This window comes from Neoarius graeffei, chromosome 20 (assembly GCF_027579695.1).
Source record: "Neoarius graeffei isolate fNeoGra1 chromosome 20, fNeoGra1.pri, whole genome shotgun sequence".
NCBI lineage: Eukaryota > Metazoa > Chordata > Actinopteri > Siluriformes > Ariidae > Neoarius > Neoarius graeffei.
The window spans coordinates 60,085,946-60,111,066 of NC_083588.1; the positions used below are offsets into that span (position 1 = coordinate 60,085,946).

The following is a 25,121-nucleotide window of genomic DNA, read 5'->3' on the forward strand; positions in this document are numbered from 1 at the left end:
CTCGTCTCCAATTTACGAGTCTAAATGCAGTTAATGCACGAGTCCGAGTCCAAATCCGAGTCATCATTGCTCAAGTCCCAGTCAAGTCCTTAAAATTAGGGCACGAGTCAGACTCGAGTCTGAGTCCTGGACTCAAGTACTACAAGCCTGGATTGTCTCATCTCATCTAATTTTCTCTAGCCGCTTTATCCTGTTCTACAGGGTCGCAGGCAAGCTGGAGCCTATCCCAGCTGACTACGGGCGAAAGGCGGGGTACACCCTGGACAAGTCGCCAGGTCGTCACAGGGCTGACACATAGACACAGACAACCATTCACACTCACATTCACACCTACGGTCAATTTAGAGTCACCAGTTAACCTAACCTGCATGTCTTTGGACTGTGGGGGAAACCAGAGCACCCGGAGGAAACCCACGCGGACACGGGGAGAACATGCAAACTCTACACAGAAAGGCCCTCACCGGCCACGGGGCTCGAACCCAGACCTTCTTGCTGTGAGGTGACAGCGCTAATCACTACACCACCGTGCCTCCCAGCCTGGATTGTACTAATGGTAAATACATAACACTGTAATCCTGCTGAGCATATTGTGTTAAAATACTGCTCTCACACTCTTTTATAAACAAGCTATCATACTTGATATTGATACATATAATGCTTCTAATATCGCCTATACGTTATCACTTAAATGTTAAGTTTTACAGGAAGTCAGCATAGATCTATGTGTATACTTTGGGTCGCTGATGTTATCACAACAAAAACTGGTCATTTAATGTGCAGAGATTAAAAACTAACCCGCTATAAAGTGTTTGCTGCAAATTCTGCCATGCACTGATAATTCCCATGTACTGTTATCAGCCTCCGATACCACATGTTTAACAGCTGATATCCATTTATTCTGCCATTCAGGATTCCTAGGAAATCTATAAAATGGCAGCTGGGGATTTTTTTGTTTCACAGCACTAGACATAACTATAAATGGATAAAAAGTACAACCCCGATTCCAAAAAAGTTGGGACACAGTACAAATTGTAAATAAAAACAGAATGCAATGATGTGGAAGTTTCAAAATCCCATATTTTATTCAGAATAGAACATAGATGACATATCAAATGTTTAAACTGAGAAAATGTATCATTTAAAGAGAAAAATTAGGTGATTTTAAATTTCATGACAACAACACATCTCAAAAAAGTTGGGACAAGGCCATGTTTACCACTGTGAGACATCCCCTTTTCTCTTTACAACAGTCTGTAAATGTCTGGGGACTGAGGAGACAAGTTGCTCAAGTTTAGGGATAGGAATGTTAACCCATTCTTGTCTAATGTAGGATTCTAGTTGCTCAACTGTCTTAGGTCTTTTTTGTTGTATCTTCTGTTTTATGATGCGCCAAATGTTTTCTATGGGTGAAAGATCTGGACTGCAGGCTGGCCAGTTCAGTACCCGGACCCTTCTTCTACGCAGCCATGATGCTGTAATTGATGCAGTATGTGGTTTGGCATTGTCATGTTGGAAAATGCAAGGTCTTCCCTGAAAGAGACGTCGTCTGGATGGGAGCATATGTTGCTCTAGAACCTGGATATACCTTTCAGCATTGATGGTGTCTTTCCAGATGTGTAACCTGCCCATGCCACACACACTAATGCAACCCCATACCATCAGAGATGCAGGCTTCTGAATTGAGCGCTGATAACAACTTGGGTCGTCCTTCTCCTCTTTAGTCCGAATGACACGGTGTCCCTGATTTCCATAAAGAACTTCAAATTTTGATTCGTCTGACCACAGAACAGTTTTCTACTTTGCCACAGTCCATTTTAAATGAGCCTTGGCCCAGAGAAGATGTCTGTGCTTCTGGATCATGTTTAGATACGGCTCCTTCTTTGAACTATAGAGTTTTAGCTGGCAACGGCGGATGGCACGGTGAATTGTGTTCACAGATAATGTTCCCTGGAAATATTCCTGAGCCCATTTTGTGATTTCCAATACAGAAGCATGCCTGTATGTGATGCAGTGCCGTCTAAGGGCCCGAAGATCACGGGCGCCCAGTATGGTTTTCCGGCCTTGACCCTTACGCACAGAGATTCTTCCAGATTCTCTGAATCTTTTGATGATATTATGCACTGTAGATGATGATATGTTCAAACTCTTTGCAATTTTACACTGTCGAACTCCTTTCTGATATTGCTCCACTATTTGTCGGCGCAGAATTAGGGGGATTGGTGATCCTCTTCCCATCTTTACTTCTGAGAGCCGCTGCCACTCCAAGATGCTCTTTTTATACCCAGTCATGTTAATGACCTATTGCCAATTGACCTAATGAGTTGCAATTTGGTCCTCCAGCTGTTTCTTTTTTGTACCTTTAACTTTTCCAGCCTCTTATTGCCCCTGTCCCAACTTTTTTGAGATGTGTTGCTGTCATGAAATTTCAAATGAGCCAATATTTGGCATGAAATTTCAAAATGTCTCACTTTCGACATGTGATATGTTGTCTATGTTCTATTGTGAATACAATATCAGTTTTTGAGATTTGTAAATTATTGCATTCTGTTTTTATTTACAATTTGTACTTTGCCCCAACTTTTTGGGAATCGGGGTTGTATGACTTCTTGTTCTTTAATTCTAATCATTGGCAAATTGCTGTGGTGTGCTCTTGTATTACCTACAAGCATTATCAGAGTGTATGGTCAGTAAACATACCATATTGAAAATGGGGGCTGCGATAGTGAGGTGAGAAAGAGAGTGCAGGCAGGGTGGAGAAGGATTTCAGGAGTCATTTGTGATCGGAAAGTCCCAGCAAAAGTGAAAGGTAAGATGTATAAGACAGTAGTGAGACCAGCTGTGATGTATGGATTGGAGACCGTACCCTTAACAAAGAGACAAGAGGCAAAGTTGGAGGTGGCGGAGTTGAGGATGTTAAGGTTTGCGATTGGAAAGACAAGGTTGGACAGGATAAGGAACGAGCACATCAGAGGGACAGCACACATGGAGAGCTTGAGAATTAAGCTAAGAGAGATGAGACTGAGATGGTCTGGGCACATCCTGAGAAGAGATGCAGAGCATGTTGGAAGGAGAATATTGAGGATGGAGCTGCCAGGCAAATGAAAATGAGGAAGGCCAAAGAGGAGATACATGGATGTGGTGAGAGAGGATGTGGAAGTGGCAGGTGTGGTAGAGAAGGATGCAGAAGACAGGGAGCAATGGAGACGAAAGATCCGCTGTGGCGACCCCTAATCGGGAGCAGCCAAAAGAAGAAGAAGAAGATGGTCAGTAAATATACCCTGCAGATAAAATGCATGTATGTAATGGATGTTGATCAAATTGACTGCTTGGCATGTCTGAACATGTCTTTGTGCCCTTTATTTTGGTGTCTGCATTCCTGTTGTTGCTTGTCCACACCTACTATTAGAACTGTCAGCAACATAATTACAGCGTAAGACTCTATAGACAGGTTTCCGTGTCATCACAGAGCTGTGTGCACAACTAGGGGTCAGAAAGCAGCAGTCTTACCTCACCTTTTTGCAGACTTGACCTGGCCCTTTGTACCTGAGATCCAGTCCCAACGCCACACTCAAATATCCTTCCATAATCGTTAATACTTAGCCATACATATTAGGGAAGGGAGAATGGAAGCTGGAATCTCTTATCTCTGTTTGTTTATGTACTTCATTTATTAATTTTTCCCACCACTCCCTCCCTCCCTCTGCTACCGTCTTCCCTCCCCCACTTCATCTACTCTTGTTATACCTGGGCTTCTGGGATGGCGTGGACAGCCCCATCCTGTCTGGCTGTCAGGTGGGACTGGCGTTGGTTGGTGCCATTGGGAGGGTTGATGGGTCAGGGTTCCCCTCCGGGTCAGGGTCCCGAGGTTCTCTCGGCGCCCCGCCCACCCCACGCATGCACTCTGATACCTGCCTATTCTTGGTATTGCACAGTGCGCCTTATCCTCTTTTAAATGCTCTACACATTAGGAAGCACACACCATTTGTCCACCTTCAATAAGAACAACATGATAGACTAGGGCAGGGGAGAAGTGCATGTGTGAAACCTCTGCAGGTGCTTCGCTGCACTCCTCGCTTCTTTTAATGCAAATACATCTTAGAGGAGGCTTATATCTTTGATTACATAGGGTGTGGGGGGCGTGTAGGTGGAGATCTGGGCAGGTTTTCACCCTGCACGCCCTCTTCTTTTAATGCAGTACACTTTAGAGAAGGCACACATTCTTGTCATATACAGTCATATATAGGATAGGTAGGGCGTGTTGTGCGGAGGTTATGGGGTGCTGGTGTCGGTGTGTGGGGCGTCCGGGCCCGGAGCCCTGCCTTATGCAGTACCTCCCCCTCCCCTCTGTCGTCCCATCATGATTTAGCTTGGGCAGGGGCGGCTGGCACCATAGCCATGAACAGGTGCTCAGGTAGTCATCGTAATTAACTATTAAATAACTATTATTTTTAGAATTACTATCTATAAAAAATTTACTAACATAAATGATTAGCAAATAAAATAATACTCCCCCCCACACTCTCCTTCATTATGATCCAGCTTCCTTCTCCCTGGCCCGACACTAGACCAGCACTGCTTATATACACTCACACACACACATGTGCTCACTATCACAAACTCCGCTCCCCCCCAACATATACACACTGTCCCTCCACCCATAACTCAAGGCCCAAAACCCCTCCAAATCCCCCCCTCCACCTACCCTCCTCCATCTCACATGCACATTCATTACCCCTAACCAACCCCACCCAGCCTCCCCTATACAGCAATATAGCTCTTGTTTATCTTTGTCAAATTTGTCTCCATGTGTTCTGTTACATCTCTTTGTTAACATATTAGTAGTATTGTCCAGCCTTTGAAACTGTTGTTAATGTTACGTCAGTGCTTCTGTTGTATGTCATGTGTATGTATTGATTTGTTTCATTCTGTCCTTCTTACTTTGTATTTGTTTGTATTTGTTAGCAAATAAATTTTAAAAAAAAGAAAGCAGCAGTCTTCATGGCATAAAGCAGAGATGACAAGTAAACTGCACCAACTGCAGAAAAGATGTTTAATAGTCCGAGGGGATCACATACCTTTGCAAAGAACCAAAGAAGACTGTGGTTCCAGGCTATTAACAGGGCGGCTTAAGGTCCCGATGGTCCTAAAGTCCAAGCTACTTAGGCTTCCAGTGTAATCTGGGCTAGTCCTCTGGTAACCATGATGCTGCTGGAATCTTAATTTCCCTGAGGGAACCCGCCCAAAGGGATCAATAAAGTTTTATCTAATGGTAACCATGAGAATTTGACTCCCCACTTGCATCTGTATTGCAGCATGTCTTGCTAGACAGCAGTAGATACCATTTTTAAGATGGTCTTTGGTATGACCTGACTGCAAGTAGAACTCATGAGCTCCCGGTTGAGAGGTGGACACATTAACCACTAGGCCAACTCACAGTCTGAGGCTGGGATGGTCCCTGCAGAAGTCATCAATGAACACACAGTCCATGATCTTGGTGTCCCACAAGTGGTTCTCCAGATTGAACCCCCCTGTATCAACCAGATGTTGGTGCTGGCACTTGGATTCCAACAGGACCTGAACCATGAAAAAGGAAGAGATAGGTTTGTCATCTATTCTGAAATTTTTGATGCCTCACCTGACCAGGGGGACAATGCAGGGTGAAAACTGAGGATAAAGTGATAGAGAGGCCTGTCAAGGAATGTGTTGGAAAGTTTTTGGTATATTCAGACCAGGACAATGAAGGATGCCTCAAGGACCCACAAATACAGTACACAGGTAACATTAAGGAAGCGTTGGCTAGTGCTGTAGGACTTGACACTGTACCAAAACCCCAAGAATCCGGGGATATGAAATTCTTGCAAGAATCTGGATCATATCTGGAGCATATTGTACCCAACATGGATTCCATCATATGTGGGTCATAGTTTGAAATATCTGGACAAAACTGTCTCTTGATTTTGGGGTATTTTGAACAGTGTGAGTACAGTCTTGGAATCCAGTTCAGTGTCAACATGTTTTCTGTACTGGACTTATTGGCATTTGTATGTGGGCTTATCTTGGTCTTGGACATTGTTCCTGCTAAATATGGCCTTGGTCTTGACCAAGAGTCTTAAAAAAATGCTTGTTATCTTTTCACATGCACAAAGTTTGACAAGAAGCAATTCCTGCTTCTAGAAAACATAGTCTTATCATTGCGCAATACACAAATGAAGCCAACTGTTTGAGAGAACTAGTATAATTGGTTCAATGAGCCAAACACAGCCAATTTACCATGAACGGGTGTTGAAATTTGGAAATACAAAACTTGTTTAACAGTCGCAGGATGAGAAACAATACCATCTGCAACAAAGAAGCAATCTTTTGGCACAGCTGCATATTTGTTTCCTCTTGGAAGTAAAGGCTTGGTTTCAAAAAGAATTTAACAGTGTTCAGTCTTGACCTTGACTCAACCTCATTTTCATTCATATACTTTGCCTTGACTCCCTTAATGCTTGGTCTTGATTGAATCTCTGCTTGTCCTGGTCTTGGACTTGTCTTGGGCTTGACAGTAGTGGTCTTTACATTCTTAGCATTTTACTTTTTCCCCTTTTGGAATTTATACTTTTTGGAACACTATGACACTTTATGGAACAGATAAGCTTGGAATACTGCTGCTATACTTTCAAACAGTTTACAATTTACATCCCGTGCTCTGTGTATTATTGCCATGTGTATTTGTTGTTCTGTTTTGTGTAATCTTTGTCCTGCACTCATCTCACATTGTTGTGTATTTGCACTTTAGGTAGACTTGGGTACTGTTATGTGTTGCACCACGGTCCTGAAGAAATGACATTTTGTTCCAAAGTATACAAGCTATATAGAGGAATGACAATAAAAACCCACTTGACTTGACTTGACTTGACTTGACTTGACTATGTTTTTTATGGCACCCTAAGTTACTCACAGTGACCAGAGCAGGGCTCCCACTGGCGCTCATCACGCTCGTCATTGACGAACATAATCCATCAGTGATGAAGAGAAAATTATTAGCAGTCGTCACAGTGATTAATGTATTTGTCATCTTTATCATTATCTTAAGTCATCTTTTATAGAAATCCCTCCACAAATCCCTCTTTTTGCCAAAATCCAACCCCAGTGAAGAGACGGTGGGAAGCCAGAGTGTAAACAATGAGCATGCGTTTGTGACCAATAAAAACTGACTACACATAATGGCCAAATGAGCGCCAAGCTTTTGACCAATCACAATGCATATTAATCGACCTGGTGTGGTGGTGTAATTATTTCTGCGTGAACCAAACAATGGTATAGTCTAAGCTGACGAAGTTTTTTGGGTGGGCTTCTTCAATCACTGAAGATGATTTAAGGACTCAAACAGCCACAGGGGAGGCACACTCAGAGCCCCTACCATCCCTGAGCACATCGGACGGTGTCAGTAATACAGGGGTCGATAAAAAAGAACGCCAAAGTGAAAGTGCTGTCAGCCGGCAAGCGACTGAAGGGAGCTAGGTTTCAGGTGGCATGGCGTGTTAAGTTCCCGTGGTGAACGTATGATGAAAAATGCTGTGTCATTCTGTGTTCAGTTTGTAAATTGATGGGAAATTTGGATTCCTTCACTGTTGGTTGTTCCAAGATTCTTCTTGACTCTGTTCAATTGTAAATCAAGTTTTGTGTTGAAGTAAAGGCTAAAGGGAGTCCTAATACCTCTTTTGAATAACTCCATGCTAAAATAGCCTTCAGTAAGCTCAAACTAAATGGTAAGCTTGATGTTGCACAAGGCGCCCAAAATCAAGTCTTTCTTATTAGAGGCTGGAGTGGAGCCCAAATTTTATACGTAATGGAGAGGCCTAGTTATATCTGTACAAATAGTTGAATTGTGCCAGTCTGGTTGGCGGCATGGTGGTGTAGTAGTTAGCATGGTTGCCTCACAGCAAGAAGGTTCTGGGTTCGAACCCAGTGACTGGCGAGGGCCTTTCTGTGTGGAGTTTGCATGTTCTCCCCGTGTTTGCATGGGTTTCCTCCGGGTGCTCCAGTTTCCCCCACAGTCCAAAGACATGCAGTTAGATTGACGTGGGGCGGCCTTGGGCTGAGGTGCCCTTGAGCAAGGTACCGAACCCCTGACTGCTCCCTGGGTGCTCTGAGTGTGTGCGTGTGTTCACTGCTTCAGATGGGTTAAATGCAGAGGATGAATTTCACTGTGCTTGAAGTGTGCATGTGACGAGTAAAGGTTTCTTCTAAAAAAAAAACCTGTATTAAGTCCATGTTGATATATTGGTAACTAAGAAAAAGTGAAGAATACTTTTTTGACTTGATTTTTCAAGGACAAAAGTGGAGAATATTTTTTTTCAGAACCCAGGAGGAACCCTGCCAGAAATAGTAATAAATGCTGTTCAGTAGTGTGAATGGTTGTCTGTGTCTATGTGTCAGCCCTGTGATGACCTGGCGACTTGTCCAGGGTGTACCCCGTCTTTCGCCCGTAGTCAGCTGGGATAGGCTCCAGCTTGCCTGCGACCCTGTAGAAGGATAAAGCGGCTAGAGATAATGAGATGAGATGAGATGCTGTTCAGTTCCTTAACAAATGTTGATCAAATGGTATGTGCTGCATAGAACCCTGGTGGTGCTCTTGAGACTTTATGCTTGCTTAAGCATCACTGGTATTGGGTAATGGTACTTAACTGTTCATGCATTCATCCTTTACCTATATCCCTTATCCATCAGGATTCCAGGGAAATCTGGAGCCGATCCCAGCTGATGTTGAGTAAGAGGTGGGGTAACATTCTGGGCAGGTTGCCAATCTATCTATTCATACTCACATCCACACTTATGGGGAATTTAGAGAAGCCAGTTAACCTACTCCACATGTCTTGTTAACCACATCCACATGACTGTGGATGAAAACTAGAGCACCCAGAGGAAACCCACACAGGCACGAGGAGAACATCGAAACTCCATACAGAAAAATCCCAGTCAGCTATGAGGTTCAATCCCAGAACTTTCTCGTTGTGAGGCAACAGTGCTAACCACTGTGGAAATAGACCTCTATCTTTTTTTTCCCATTTCTTTTGACCGTTTGACGCGGAACAAATGGTAGAGCTTGCTTGGTGGACATGTTTGTGCTTTGTGCTTGCTTAAGCACCCCTGCCACAACAGGTACTGTATCATGGTACTTGGTTGTAAGAGACATCCAAAGATGTAGACCTTCACTTTCTTTTCTTTGAAGAAAATCCCAGAAGGGACGTGAAAAGCCTCAGAACTTGTGCAGTAGGCTACATAGCAAGATTTTGCAGTAAGACTAACTGAGAGTGGCATTTATATGAGTGGTGAGTTAATGAAGTACAAGTATACTAGATCTCTAACTATACTAGCTGAACAAAAGTCTCCTGGGGTCTCTGGTGGACAAGCAGGGGGCATTCCATGAATTTTTCAACCTGTATAAACAGAGTCCCTATAGACACTCTCTCCCCCCTCAGTGTAAATACCAACATTTTAGTCCATGCTTCCTTATAAACCCCTTCACCTGTGAATTGTAGGTAGTTGATTAGTCGTTCCACTATTCCGCCAACTCCCATGCCCCTGTGGACAGGGGGTATTCCTGTGTGCTGGTGTGATTGAAGGTTTTTTTCCTCATTACTGGCTATTTTTGTTTGCTCATGGCCTTTAGTTGCCTGTGTGGGTTTCGTTTAAAGTCAGCAGTTTCACTTCGACTTCACTGCACTCACAGACAGGTTTAAACAGTGTCTCTGATCCCCTCAACCTAATCCTGGCCAACTACCTGAATCCTTGTACATTTTGTAATGGTTTGGCACATCGCTTTAACAACAGTAGTGTTGGATTATTCTGACAGTGACATTGACACTTGCTCTCAACAGGTCTTCTTGCCAGGTTTAATGATGTAGTCCAGTGATCTGGACTGATGTAATCCAGCCAAAGTTCAGTTGAGATTCTTGTGGTTACCTAATAAAGGAATGAGGAAAAAGTAAACAAAATCCAAGCGTCAAAGTCCCCTCACAGTGTAAAAACGACCCTGAGGCTACTGAAGAGAAGAGGAGGGAGGGAAGGAGGGAGGGAGGGAGGGAGGGAGGTGTGTGTTCTGAGGCGAGAGAGAGAGAAGCATAAAACAGGGGATTGTGCGTCTGTAAGAAAAAGTAAAAGAAAGCAGAAAAGAAAGGGAGGAAGTTTGATAAGCAGTTATCGGAAATGTGTTTATTGTTTGTTTAGGTCCAGCCAGTGTCTATCTATTCATCCAGTGAAAAACACAATGAGTGTTCATGGGGGACAGAAACGATATGTTTCCACTCTCAGGATCCAGCTGTCAGCACGCACATCTGGAGGAGCCTCACACAACATCCCTACACAAAGGAAGAGCCAAGAACGACCACCCAGCTCTGGTAAGCTTGTGTTATTCTATAGTCTTCATGTGACGTGCTTTCTGTTGGATATCATACCAAAGGTAAGCCTCAGTGCAGATAATGTCACTGATAATTGCAGTCTTTTTAAATGTCACTCTCACTTCTCACTTTCTCCTGCTTTTGAGAGGTTTTGTTGTTGTTGTTGTTGTATTGAGTTTGCTTGAGTAATATTAGACAAACTTGACAGTCCTATACAGGACTCCACGCTTTTGACCTCTATATGTTAATTTTTAATTATTTTTTTTTATTAAACGTCCACCAATCAGGCTCCGCTATAATAACAGGTGTAGATGAATAGAAAAAATATCTGTGACTTTATTTACAGGAAACCGTTGATCTTGATGACACAGAAAATACAACCGAGACACATTTGTACACTATCGTTCAAAAGTTTTGGGTCACTTTGAAATGTCCTTATTTTTGAAAGAAAAGCACTGTTCTTTTCAATGAAGATCACTTTAAACTAATCAGAAATCCACTCTTTTCATTGCTAATGTGGTAAATGACTATTCTAGCTGCAAATGTCTGGTTTTTGGTGCAATATCTCCATAGGTGTATAGAGGCCCATTTCCAGCAACTCTCACTCCAGTGTTCTAATGGTACAGTGTGTTTGCTCATTGCCTCAGAAGGCTAATGGATGATTAGAAAACCCTTGTACAATCATGTTAGCACAGCTGAAAACAGTTGAGCTCTTTAGAGAAGCTATAAAACTGACCTTCCTTTGAGCAGATTGAGTTTCTGGAGCATCACATTTGTGGGGTCGATTAAATGCTCAAAATGGCCAGAAAAATGTCTTGACTATATTTTCTATTCGTTTTACAACTTATGGTGGTAAATAAAAGTGTGACTTTTCATGGAAAGCACAAAATTGTCTGGGTGACCCCAAACTTTTGAACGGTAGTGTATCTGGTATGTTGTCATGTTTTCTGGTGCATTAACATAATCATAGACCTACATAGCACAGAAGTTTAATTAATGGCTTAGTGCTAAATAAATTCACCTGTTTTTAATAGTAAACAAGAAATTCCCCCAAGAAAGGTTTTTGTTGTGTCATGATGTGAAAAATATATAATATATACTATATTATTCCATCCACATTCACTGGATATGAGCAATCATGCGCTCTGATTGGCTACACTAGTACTAGGATATCAGCTCATATACCATGAGCAAAGAAAAACAAAATGGCGGCGCGTGTTGCTGAACTAACCAAGGACGAAATAAGAACTCTACTCGAAAACATCCCCCCCCCAAAAAAAAAAAAAAATGGAATGAAAGTACTAAGTGAAAATGATTTTCTCGGTCGTTTTGTATAAAGTTTTTATTTATCGAATTTGCAAAAAATAACAATAAAAATGCTCTGTTTCTCAAAATCCAGTGAATGCGGATAGAATAAAACAGTTATTCCACTCAATCTCGTTGTACATGGCTTATAGCCAACTCAGTGCTACGCGCCTCATCGGCTATCAGCTCACGTATGACTCGATTTCTTGGAATAACTGTTAAATATACCATTCAGTTTTTTGTTTGTTTTTTACTTTTTATTTGCTGTATACTGAAATATAAAAACAGATGTTAAAAAATAACATTAAAACAGGCTTCAGGTTCTTTACTGAAGAAATATCCTGATGCTATTTTTAACACAACGCTTCCTTCCCTTCAGCTTCTATATGTATAAACTGCCATTGCATGACTGAATGACTATAAATTTAAAAATTGAAATTTACACATGGCACGGTGGTGTAGTGGTTAGCGCTGTCGCCTCACAGCAAGAAGGTCCGGGTTCGAGCCCCGTGGCCGGCGAGGGCCTTTCTGTGCGGAGTTTGCATGTTCTCCCCGTGTCCGCGTGGGTTTCCTCTGGGTGCTCTGGTTTCCCCCACAGTCCAAAGACATGCAGGTTAGGTTAACTGGTGACTCTAAATTGACCGTAGGTGTGAATGTGAGTGTGAATGGTTGTCTGTGTCTATGTGTCAGCCCTGTGATGACCTGGCGACTTGTCCAGGGTGTACCCCGCCTTTCGCCCGTAGTCAGCTGGGATAGGCTCCAGCTTGCCTGCGATCCTGTAGAACAGGATAAAGCGGCTAGAGATAATGAGATGAGATGAGAAATTTACACAATTTCCCTTGACGTCACTTGTAGCTGAGATTTGTTTGGCATCTTCAGTTTGGTACGTAACTTTTTTTTTTTTTTGCGCTGTGAAATAGCATTGGAAAGCTTTTAAAACTTGCTGATGGGATATCTAATACTAAATGAGATGATAAAAAATTTTGACACAAGAACGTGACCGAGCTTCAGACTCTGGTAGAAGGTCTAAATTTAAAAGCAATAATTAAAACATTTAAAAAGTGTGGTTTTTTTCTTGTTCATGAGTTCAAATCCCAGTCAAGCCACAACTATCCATTGCTGAGAGTCCAAGAGAGCAAAATTGCCCATGATCTCTAGGTGCTAAGGGTATACACTCACTCTCCTGTCAATCACAGTGGTACTAGACAATCGTTAGTGTGTATGAGCTTTGTGTATGTACGTATGCAGCAGAGGCCAAATAGCAAATAGCGCTTTCCTCCACATGTGTGCTACACTGCCCTTTGGTGCTAGTCTGGCTAACGCGACTGCAAAGCTCTCCGAGCATTTGGTCTGGCCAAGATATTAAGCCCAACCGTTTCCCAGAGCCCGTGGTTGACCCGCCTCCCTGAAATGCCTCAGTTTGCTACTGGTCGAAGCCAGAAAAGGCTGTGATGAAGCTTAAACCAATCACATCACTCTTTCCTCTGACGTATGCGACGCGACAGTCGGTCGGTTGGGAGCAAGGCGAAAACGTCCTTCCTTTCAATAAATACCTCCAGGGCTGCTCTTTGCTCCGTTTTCAATGAGAACTTCCCGTTGAATGCTTTCAATACAGCATCTATGCGTAATAGATGCGGAAGCGTGAATGAAGCGCTTCCGGCATAGATTTTGTAAACAATCTATGGCTTCCGGTCGCAGTTCTACTACGTCAGTGCCTTGAACACGCTTCTACCCAGGGCCGTTGGAGATGCTCAAAGTTGATTGGTTCCCGATTTTTCGGGAGCTTGGAAGAGCTGCAGATCGCTTGCCTGGCCAGACTAAGCTCGCAACAGGCCCTCGTGTTGCGTCATGCTTAGGATGGGCGGGCCCAGGCTACTTTGGTGCAGCATGAGCAGCAGTTCAAAAAGAACATGTTAGCCTTCACCCTCCTTGACTGGTAGCTCTTATATGACAGGAGAAATCTGGCTAGTTGATGGAAACAGTTTGTTTTCAGATGATTAATGATATTGTTTATGTACAAATGGTTCCACTGAATCGTTATTTCAAGTCTTTCGAAGTGAATTAGCTACATTAGCCTTGTAAACAAGCTAAACAATTAAACAAGCATACTTTAGGTTATGTTCACATTACCAGGTTGAAGTGACACAAATCTGATTTTCTGCCTTAATGTGACAATAAGGCAGTGGCGAACTGTGACTCTTAGAGCTGGGACTTGAGCTCAGCCAAAAGTTAGCCAGACACACCAAAAAAAGCAACAGGGTAAAGGATTTTGCAAGGGATTAGCAGCAGGCTGCCAGGTCGCTCCGTTGTGTGTAGCTGTCGATGCTGATTTTAAAAGTAACTCAGTAAATTACACAGGGAAATGAATACTTAAGTCAGAGTGAAAAATACTGTAGCAAGCGTGCAGCATGGAAGAAGAGTCTGGAGACAGAAATCTTAGTTTCTTTGTTGTTAGCCTGTGCTACTTGCTCTCGATAGATAGCACTGGCTTGACCGCTTTATTAGCATTCGCTAACACTACTGATGAATGCTACACCGGCTGGAAGGTGACTTCACTGCTGTGCTGACAGCACCGAGTTGTGGGTAAGCTCACGCTGACCTTCAAGTAGGTCTAGGGTGACAAATTTTTGGTCCCTCCCACTATAAATCAAAATCTGTTTGGTTAATTCATCTGTCACTTCCTACATAATCATACACTGCCATGGTCGTCTATCCCGGCAATGAAGTCCTAACCAATGAGTGAGCAGCTCTAAACTCTTCTCAGCCTAGAGACTTGTAACAAACAAAAAAAATCTAATTGGATAACTCGATTTTAATGTTTTCGGGACAGTAACCCTTTCATTTCTGAAGCGCATTTGATAGAAAATGAGGCCAAATTAGAATTAGAAGAGAATAATTATAATGAAATTATGAAAGAAAGAATGAAAGAAATTAAATGTAACATTTGAAATGCTGATATGTTTAGGCCTTCTCTGAATGCCTAGAAGGCCCTGACGGTTCCTGTCTGCATTAAGGTGATGTCTTTTAGGACTGTGTGGATACAAAAATCTGATCTTTTCAAATTAGACCTGAGCCACTTTCATATGCGATTCTCGATTGCACACATATCTAAAACATGGGCACGTGGCATGTGGTGTGAATTAGAAAAGGTGGGTCGGAGATCATGTGGCTATACAAAACCTGAGCCACTTTCATATGCGATTCTCGATTGCACACATATCTAAAACATGGGCACGTGGCATGTGGTGTGAATTAGAAAAAGTGGGTCGGAGATCATGTGGCTATACAAAACAGGATAGACAGTGGTGATCTGTTCATTGGCGGTATGAAGAAATTGTTGATTTACTCAATATATGCAGAAACAATTCAAACAAAACTGAAAGAAACTTACCGAACCTGAGTCAAGTTCAAAACAACTGGCCAAGAAATCAGTGTGCAAATACAGAGTGCTTTAGCTTACAGGTTTGTCGAGATTAATAATGAATATGACTCAGGTGTGGTCACAAATGTGACCTGTCAAGATAGACAGATCTAATATGAGCAGAAAAGTAGAGTTGTTTAATGAAGCTTGAAATGTAAACGAAGGCTGAGACTTTAGACAATTTGGGTAATTGAGCAAATTTGGGGGGGGCGGCACAATGGTGTAGTGGTTAGCGCTGTCGCCTCACAGCAAGAAGGTCTGGGTTCGAGCCCCGTGGCCGGCGAAGGCCTTTCTGTGTGGAGTTTGCATGTTCTCCCCGTGTCCGCGTGGGTTTCCTCCGGGTGCTCCGGTTTCCCCCACAGTCCAAAGACATGCAGGTTAGGTTAACTGGTGACTCTAAATTGAGCGTAGGTGTGAATGTGAGTGTGAATGGTTGTCTGTGTCTATGTGTCAGCCCTGTGGCGACTTGTCCAGGGTGTACCCCGCCTTTCGCCCGTAGTCAGCTGGGATAGGCTCCAGCTTGCCTGCGACCCTGTAGAACGGGATAAAGTGGCTAGAGATAATGAGATGAGATGAGATGAGATGAGCAAATTTGGCTGAACTACCACTTGTTTCCTGTTACCTACTTCACCTGGTATACTGCACACAGCAGTGTGTATTCGGGGGCTCATGTTCCTGATAAGACCTGCTGTGATGGGACAGACAGTGGAATGTAAGAGCTGCACCTGCACTTGGTGACTCACTGGTTATATGTTTTGGTTCTCACAAGCTTCATGTAAACCTGCTCTAAAAGTTACATGATGTCATTATTTCCTGTCGCTTGTGCAACACAACAGACAAAACAAAAAAGAAAGAATTTTGTCTCAACCTCCATCTCATTGTATCACTCCAGCAGCAGATGTCTGCGATACCAGTCGAAAAATCTTAACTCACCCGACATTTTTTCAGTATTTTTGATAAACAAGTAAAACTTGAAGCACCTGGAGCACATGATATATACAATTTATGCAAGGTTTAACTGGAAGCCTTTAATGAAGCACTCATTTAGAGTCTCAGTAGGACCTGAGAGTATTTTCTGAGCATTAAATACCAAGATCTACATTCGTTTTCAGAAGTTTACCTACACTCATCATGGGCATGAATGTCATGGCAATATCGGGCTTTCAACTATTTCCTTGAACTCTTCTTTATACATCTCATCTCATCTCATTATCTCTAGCCGCTTTATCCTGTTCTACAGGGTCGCAGGCAAGCTGGAGCCTATACATATAGGGTCAAAAATATACTTACTGTACAACCACTTAGATTGTTAATTCAGAGGTGCTGAAAGTTCCAAAATGTCTTTTAACTTGCCAAGGCCAAGGTCTCTTAACTTCCTGTTAGTGATCATGATTGACTACTAGCTTCTCTCTGCACAACATAAAGGATTTGTTTGACAGCATTCATTGGATTGACTAACACACAGTACAATGGGAAAGTCCAAGGAGCTCAGTACAGATCTGAGACAGAGGATCACAAACTTACACACCCAGGAATGCCTCTTAGAGCCATTTCTAAACAACTGCAGATTCCAAGATCATCAGTTCAAAAAACTGTATATAACTCAACACCTGGGCCATGGCCCATTAGTGGGCCACAATTTTATTTTATTTTTTTTAAGTTGAAGCTAATTTTTACTCGTAGTTGTTGGATCGCATCCGATGTCACATCCGCCTCATTAAGCTATGGTCACACTACAGCTAGCAATGCTTTGCGATGGGTTATCGATGAAAATGAGGCATTTTGGGGGCAATACTTGGTGTGAGCTAAATACACGTGAGCTAAAAGTCGTGGTCACACAGCAAGTGAACCCTTGACTATCGCGCCTTTGCACGCTTGAGTCTGGTGCAGCTCGAGTGGCCACGCTCGCTCACTGAGCGCATTGCACGCACTCTTGGGACCCAGTTGTTATGGGAAACACCTGATACTGATTTGAGTGCAATCAGCATGCACAGATGCGGATGCTGTTTTCACAGAGGCTTTGCGAAGTATTATCATTATCACTGTCATGTTTGTTTCTAGTCATGTTTACAACACTGTTTAAATACTCTACTTTAAGATTCTGCTTTACTTTCATTTGTGTTTTTATAAATATTACGCCTGATAATAAACACTCTTCCTGCACTTAGATCTGTCTACCGTCGTCTATCTTGTAGTGTCCTGATCACCAGATCTTTAACCCAGCCGCATATAAAAAGTTGTACTCCTCCATGCTCTTCCAGGTTTTCATCTGTGTGTCCGTGTAGAACGATGTCTGCAGCACCAGGTAGTTTGAGATGTCAGGGAACTCGATGGATAGATAATTTTCCAACTCGTAGGGAAAATCCTTCTTTGTTAATGTGTAAGGATCTAATCCCATTGATTGGTTTCTATATCCACTTCTTTTGAGTGTACTTCTTGGTTTTAATAACTTGCTTGTTTGCTGAACACCAACACAGTAATAAGGTCTTGTGTTAATCGCCCAGACTCCACTTTTGGATCATTAATCCCTTTTGAATGAGAATGACCTGCATGCATGGGTTTGGCTTCTGGCACATCCATACATTTTTAAATACAATACCTACAATTAAAAACAGTTTGGTTTTTATTGCATTTATTTAATTCCTGGGCTCCCATCTGTAACAGGGAGTGATGTTGCATCACATTAATACAACCCCGATTCCAAAAAAGTTGGGACAAAGAACAAATTGTAAATAAAAACGGAATGCAATAATTTACAAATCTCAAAAACTGATATTGTATTCACAATAGAACATAGACAACATATCAAATGTCAAAAGTGAGACATTTTGAAATTTCATGCCAAATATTGGCTCATTTGAAATTTCATGACAGCAACACATCTCAAAAAAGTTGGGACAGGGGCAATAAGAGGCTGGAAAAGTTAAAGGTACAAAAAAGGAACAGCTGGAGGACCAAATTGCAACTCATTAGGTCAACTGGCAATAGGTCATTAACATGACTGGGTATAAAAAGAGCATCTTGGTGTGGCAGCGGCTCTCAGAAGTAAAGATGGGAAGAGGATCACCAATCCCCCTAATTCTGCGCCGACAAATAGTGGAGCAATATCAGAAAGGAGTTCGACAGTGTAAAATTGCAAAGAGTTTGAACATATCATCATCTACAGTGCATAATATCATCAAACGATTCAGAGAATCTGGAAGAATCTCTGTGCGTAAGGGTCAAGGCTGGAAAACCATACTGGGTGCCCGTGATCTTTGGGCCCTTAGACGGCACTGCATCACATACAGGCATGCTTCTGTATTGGAAATCACAAAATGGGCTCAGGAATATTTCCAGAGAACATTATCTGTGAACACAATTCACCGTGCCATCCGCCGTTGCCAGCTAAAACTCTATAGTTCAAAGAAGAAGCCATATCTAAACATGATCCAGAAGCGCAGACGTCTTCTCTTTGGCCAAGGCTCATTTAAAATGGACTATGGCAAAGTGGAAAACTGTTCTATGGTCAGACGAATCAAAATTTGAAGTTCTTTATGGAAATCAGGGACGCCGTGTCATTCGGACTAAAGAGGAGAAGGACGACCCAAGTTGTTATTAGCGCTCAGTTCAGAAGCCTGCATCTCTGATGGTATGGGGTTGCATTAGTGCGTGTGGCATTGGGCAGCTTACACATCTGGAAAGACACCATCAATGCTGAAAGGTATATCCAGGTTCTAGAGCAACACATGCTCCCATCCAGACGACGTCTCTTTCAGGGAAGACCTTGCATTTTCCAACATGACAAGGCCAAACCACATACTGCATCAATTACAGCATCATGGCTGCGTAGAAGAAGGGTCCGGGTACTGAACTGGCCAGCCTGCAGTCCAGATCTTTCACCCATAGAAAACATTTGGCACATCATAAAACGGAAGATACGACAAAAAAGACCTAAGACAGTTGAGCAACTAGAATCCTACATTAGACAAGAATGGGTTAACATTCCTATCCCTAAACTTGAGCAACTTGTCTCCTCAGTCCCCAGACGTTTACAGACTGTTGTAAAGAGAAAAGGGGATGTCTCACAGTGGGAAACATGGCCTTGTCCCAACTTTTTTTAAATGTGTTGTTGTCATGAAATTTAAAATCACCTAATTTTTCTCTTTAAATGATACATTTTCTCAGTTTAAACATTTGATATGTCACCTATGTTCTATTCTGAATAAAATATGGGATTTTGAAACTTCCACATCATTGCATTCCGTTTTTATTTATAATTTGTACTTTGTCCCAACTTTTTTGGAATCGGGGTTGTACACTTTACAATAGGTTATTACATTTTAATAGAATAGAGGAGCCAAAATAATTGGAGATCTTTTTTAATGGGCCTTAACTCATTACAAGTATGAATAGGTGGGCCTTAAAGGAGGGGTTGAGAACCCCTTGGATATAAATACACATTTTTGGGAGGTGGAGCCATTTTGCCAAGGTCTGGAAGATGACCCAAACTGTCAGCTAAGAGGAAATTGGTGTGGATGGTCAGGAACAACCAAGTCACAGGCTGGCCATGAACTGCAAGCTGATGGAACACCAGTGTCACTGTCTACAGTCAAACAAGTTTTACATCGCCATGAACTGAGAAGCTGCAGTCCAAGAAAGAAGCCCCAGCCCCAAAATCCACACCTTCAAGCTTGACTAAAGTTTCCAGCTGACCACATGGACAAACAAAAAAGCCATTTCAAGGAAATTAGAGGTATGTTTAGATGTGTAAAAGTAAGGTATTCAACTCCAAGAAAACTGTACCAACTGTTCAGCATGGTGGTGGTAGCATCATGCTCTGGGACAGTTTTGCTGCCAGTGGAACTGCTGTATTGCACAAAGTGGATGCAATAATGAAGAAGGAGGACTACCTCTGAATTTCCCAGCATAACTTCAAACCATCAGCTAGTCAGTTGAAACTTGGACACAAGTTGGTGTTCCAAAAGGGCAATGACTCCAAACACAAATCCTGTATGCAAACTTCTAACCACAACTGTAGGCTCTCTGAGAAACAGGGGTGGAAAAAATAAACAAAATACCTGGAAAACATTAACTTGTTCTTTCAACCATAAAATGATACAAATGGCACCTTTGAGGGTCCATTTCTTTACATGTAGGAGCACCTACAGGGCACTTCATCTCATTTTCTTGCATGTAGGGAAGCCTATTGGGCACTGCAGCTCATGTTTTCTCCTGGAACGCAACCTAGCAGACACTTCATCATGTTTCCTTCCACAGGGAAACCCTAAAGGGCACTGCTTCACATGTTCTCCACTGGAAGGAAGCCTGAAAGGTTATATTTTCCTACATATAGAGGTACCTTAGAGGGCAATTCATCAGGTTATTTCATTTAAAGGGCAGCAATTAGGGTACTTCATCATATTTTCTCTACTGCAAATGCACCCTAGAAGGTACTTCATCGTGTTTGTATTCATGTTCAGGAACCCTGTGGGGTACATGATCATGGGTTCTCCAATGGAAGGGTAGTTCAATTGCATGTTCTCACACACAGGTTCCCCCATAGAGGACACTTTTACATTTTCTCCATTTTAAGAACACCCTAGAAGGCTTTTTATCATGTTTTATCTACCATACGGGCACCCTAGGGAGCATTTTTTTAGGCATGAGGGCACTAGATGGGTAGTCACACCCAAAAACACTGTCCTCATGCCACACCGCCCCAAACAACTTCACCAGTGCATGTGGGATACTTGTGTATTTTTTCTTCTCATTAAATCTCATCTCATCTCATTATCTCTAGCCGCTATATCCTTCTACAGGGTCGCAGGCAAGCTGGAGCCTATCCCAGCTGACTACGGGCGAAAGGCGGGGTACACCCTGGACAAGTCGCCAGGTCATCACAGGGCTGACACATAGACACAGACAACCATTCACACTCACATTCACACCTACGGTCAATTTAGAGTCTTCTCATTAAATATTCTGTGCTTTTTTGTTTTGTTTCCCCTTTAGAACCAAACCATAATAAAGCAAAGGAAACTGCAGGTGACTGTCAGCGTAGACACAATACATGTCTCATCTCATCTCATTATCTCTAGCCACTTTATCCTGTTCTACAGGGTCGCAGGCAAGCTGGAGCCTATCCCAGCTGACTACGGGCGAAAGGCGGGGTACACCCTGGACAAGTCGCCAGGTCATCACAGGGCCACAATACATGTGATCACAGATAAAATAAACATCACAGCTCAGATTCTTTAGTTATCTCCAGACCAACAACTTGCAGGATGACTAACTGGGGGGAAAAGAGGATAAATAACCAAACCTTTGTGATTATACCACAGTGCCACTGAATTCTCGATTCTGATTGGTCATTAATTTTCTATAACAGCAGCACTGACAGTCGTGCCTACTGTAATTCAAATAACAGGTTTATATGAATGTACTTGTTCTAATACATTATTGTTTCTATAGCAACAATGTACACATGGACTTGTAAGGCAGACGCTTCACGGACATGGATTAAAAAAAAACATGTCCAATCGTTGATATGGTGAATATTTCTGTGAAGAGACATATTTTTTTGTTGCTGTTTTATTTCTGGTAATCACTCTGTGCTAATCTTTTTTCTTATCACTCAATCTACTGAACAAAGGAAACAACAATGCGGACACGCCACGTTTCCTTGAACCTCTGCAGGACTGTGTCTTTGACAGAGGAAGTGACATCACTCTAAGGGGTGTCATCACAGGGAGTCAATCAATCAGTGTGTCCTGGCTGCATAATGGTGAGTTAATTGAAAATAAATTATTAGCAGGAAACTACAGTGTGATTTTTTTTAAAACCATAATCTGATCAGTAGTTGATTAATAATAATAATAATAATAATAATAATAATAATAATAATAATAATAATAATAGTATACCTCATTACAATGGCACCTGCCTGAGCGACTTTGACAAATTGTGATGGCTAGATGACTGGGTCTGAACATCTCCAAAATGGCACATCTTGTGTGGTGTTCCCGGTATGCAGTGATTACTACCTACCAAAAGTGGTCCAAGGATCCAAAGGACAACCGGTGAACCGGCGACAGGGTCATGGGTGTCAAAGTCTCATTGATTCGCATGGGGCATGAAGGCTAGCCCATATGGTCCAATCCAGAAGAACAGAAGAGCTACTGCAGCACAAACTGCTGAAAAAGTTAATGCTGACACTTGACGACGTAGCTCATTCCTGCCCCATGAGAAATCAAATCTGGGTAGAAGTTATATGCACTCTAGGTACCCCTATCTTCATGCCAGAAAGAATCAAAATCAGTGAAGAACTGAAGGGAGAAGAAGTGATTTGTGTGGAAACTGCTCATTAGGGCTTAATTACTCCATATCCTCATTATTAATTGCAATTATGCAAATCTGGGTAGAAGCTATATGCACCCCAGGCAGACCTACCTTCCTGCCAAAAAGAATAAAAATCAGTGAAGAATTTAGAGAGAAGCGATTTTCGTGAATTGTGGACGACGCCAGACAGACAACGGACAACACATGATGGCATAAGATCATCGCCTGTCGGCCAGATGAACTAATGATCACTCTTTACAACCATGGTGAGCAGAAAAGCATCTAAGAATGCACACCACATCAAACCTTGAGGCCACAAGAGCAGAAGACCACATCGGATCCCACTTTTGTCAATTACAGAAACGGGAATCTGATGCAACAATGGACACAGATTCACCGAAAATGGACAGTTGAAGACTTTTGAAAATCTTCCAACGTCGTTTTCTTTTCTTGTCTTCTTGTCTTTTCTATTTCCCCACTTTCTCCATACTGATTGTCTGCTTTTCCCTCAGCACCGTCTCGTTGGTGCGTATAGCTTCTACCCAGATTTGCATAATTGCAATTAATAATGAGAATGTGGAGTAATTAAGCCCTAAATTTTTTTTGTCCCTTTGGCAAGTTCCCTGTTCCCCCTATATAATTTACATGAGTTAATCTTTACTTCTTTGCTCTTCACTCTGTTTCTCTCTCAGGTCAGCCGGTGAGATTCGCCAAATCCTATTTCACCAGGGGAGAGGCAAGGCTGGTTGTTAGGAAATGTGTCCCAGAGGACGCTGGAGCTTACACTTGTATAGCTGAAAACACTGCAGGAAAAACCTCCAGCAGCTCGGCAGTGTTTGTAAGAGGTAACACACAAACACACACATGTGCACAACAACAATGACAACTTTTGAGATGTTTCAAAGAAGACGTTGTGTTTGACTGACTTACGAGCCATAACTTTAGTCTTGACCTTGTTTCAGTTTCTAAGACTCTTGTCTCTATGCATGTGTTTATGATTTGTCAAAATGGCCACTGAGGGATGATTTACTTCTTACCCTCAAGTCAAAAGATGCCCCCATGGACTTATCTTTACACCACACACAGGAGCAAGGCCACTCTTCCGATGAGTTTGTCTGTAAATAAACTCCCCAGCCTCATGATCATGCACTAATGGTGTCCTATCACTTCTCATCATTATTTCCTCTTTCCTTTCCTCAGAAACAACTGTCACTGCCCCAAACAATCACACACGCTCCTCTCCGTCCTCTCCTTGTACCCCTGTTTTTGAAAATTGGAGCGTCAAATCACCCAAGAACAATTTGGAGGACATTAGTGTGTTCAGAGGACCGCAATCACCTCCAACACAAAGTCCTCGAACACCGGTGAGCCCAAGAGGTGAGTGTTCTGTTCCCTAAGCACAATATCCTCTTAGTTTTAATGCCACTAACAAGTAGCAGGAGTAGTACAAGACTTCTAGATCTTCTCCAAACCACATCCAGTTGTTCAGTAGTCTGTACATTTGAACAAAGTGTGTCATAAATGTATCCAAAACAGATGGCATGTTGATAACGAGACCGTCAATAACGGCATCTCTCACTCCGGCCCCGTCTAGTCCAGAAAGAACGATCTAAAGTGGGCCACCTTGTGCAATAAATGTTGCAAGCTTTATACACTATATACAAGCTATATACCGGTATAGAAGCGATATCCACCCTAGGAATACCGACCTATTTGCCAGAAAGAATCCAAAACGGCGAGGAATTGACTGAGAAGAAGCGATTTTTGTTGAACTGCTCATTAAGGCTTAATTAGTCCATAACTTCATGAATAATTGTAAGGAAGCAAATCTGGGTAGAAGTTCTATGCACCCTAGGTTCCCCTACCTTCATGCCAGAAATAATCAAAATCGGTGAAGAATTGAGAGAGAAGTGATTTGTGTGGAAACTGCTCGTTAGGGATTAATTAATTACTCCATATCTTCATTATTAATTGCAATTATGCAAATTTGGGTAGAAGCTATATGCACCCCAGGAAGACCTACCTTCCTGCCAAAAAGAATAAAAATCGGTGAAGAATTGAGAGAGAAGAAGCGATTTTCGTGAAATGTGGATGACGCCGGACGGACGATGGACAACACATGATCGCATAAGATCATTACCTGTCAGTGATCAACGATGGGGTGAGGTGATGCGTATGAAGCCAAGTTACTGTTACCACCCTGAAGTTATTTAACTTATTTTTCTATAACCGCACATCATGCAGTGGTTTATTCCTCTTGTACCACAGTAGTTTGTGAACAATAACATTTATTAAAGAACAACACATATTTTTTCTTGGTTTATAGTTATATGTGATGTCATGGAGCATCTGCAAAACAAGTTATAAACAGCTATAAACTGTTGCATCCTCACCAGGCTTTGTTTTGTTCTCTCTCTGGAAGTTAATAAGACCATAAAGGCAGGCAGTCATGCTATAGAGAAACTACAAAGCAGTGACATTACATTGCATGACATTACAGGCATTTAGCAGACATGCTTATCCAGAGCGACGTACAATATGTGCAAAAGTCAGGTACAAGAAGTGCTGAACTTCTAGACAAGAAAGTCTCATCTCATCTCATTATCTCTAGCCGCTTTATCCTGTTCTACAGGGTCACAGGCAAGCTGGAGCCTATCCTGGCTGACTACGGGCGACAGGCGGGGTACACC

The 25,121-nt window shown here is 42.3% G+C and overlaps 1 protein-coding gene across 1 annotated transcript in view; it reads left to right on the forward strand.

Annotated features, from left to right (window-relative positions):
* Positions 1–10,100: 10,100 nt before the first annotated feature.
* Positions 10,101–25,121, forward strand: part of mylk5 (myosin, light chain kinase 5) — a 91,227-nt gene continuing 76,206 nt past the window's right edge. Inside the window, exons 1-4 of the mRNA XM_060902093.1 lie at positions 10,101–10,385; positions 21,746–21,877; positions 23,124–23,276; positions 23,632–23,808. Of these exons, the coding sequence (XP_060758076.1) occupies positions 10,256–10,385; positions 21,746–21,877; positions 23,124–23,276; positions 23,632–23,808 (592 nt within the window). The 5' untranslated portion in view covers positions 10,101–10,255. The remainder of the gene's footprint in view (positions 10,386–21,745; positions 21,878–23,123; positions 23,277–23,631; positions 23,809–25,121) is intronic.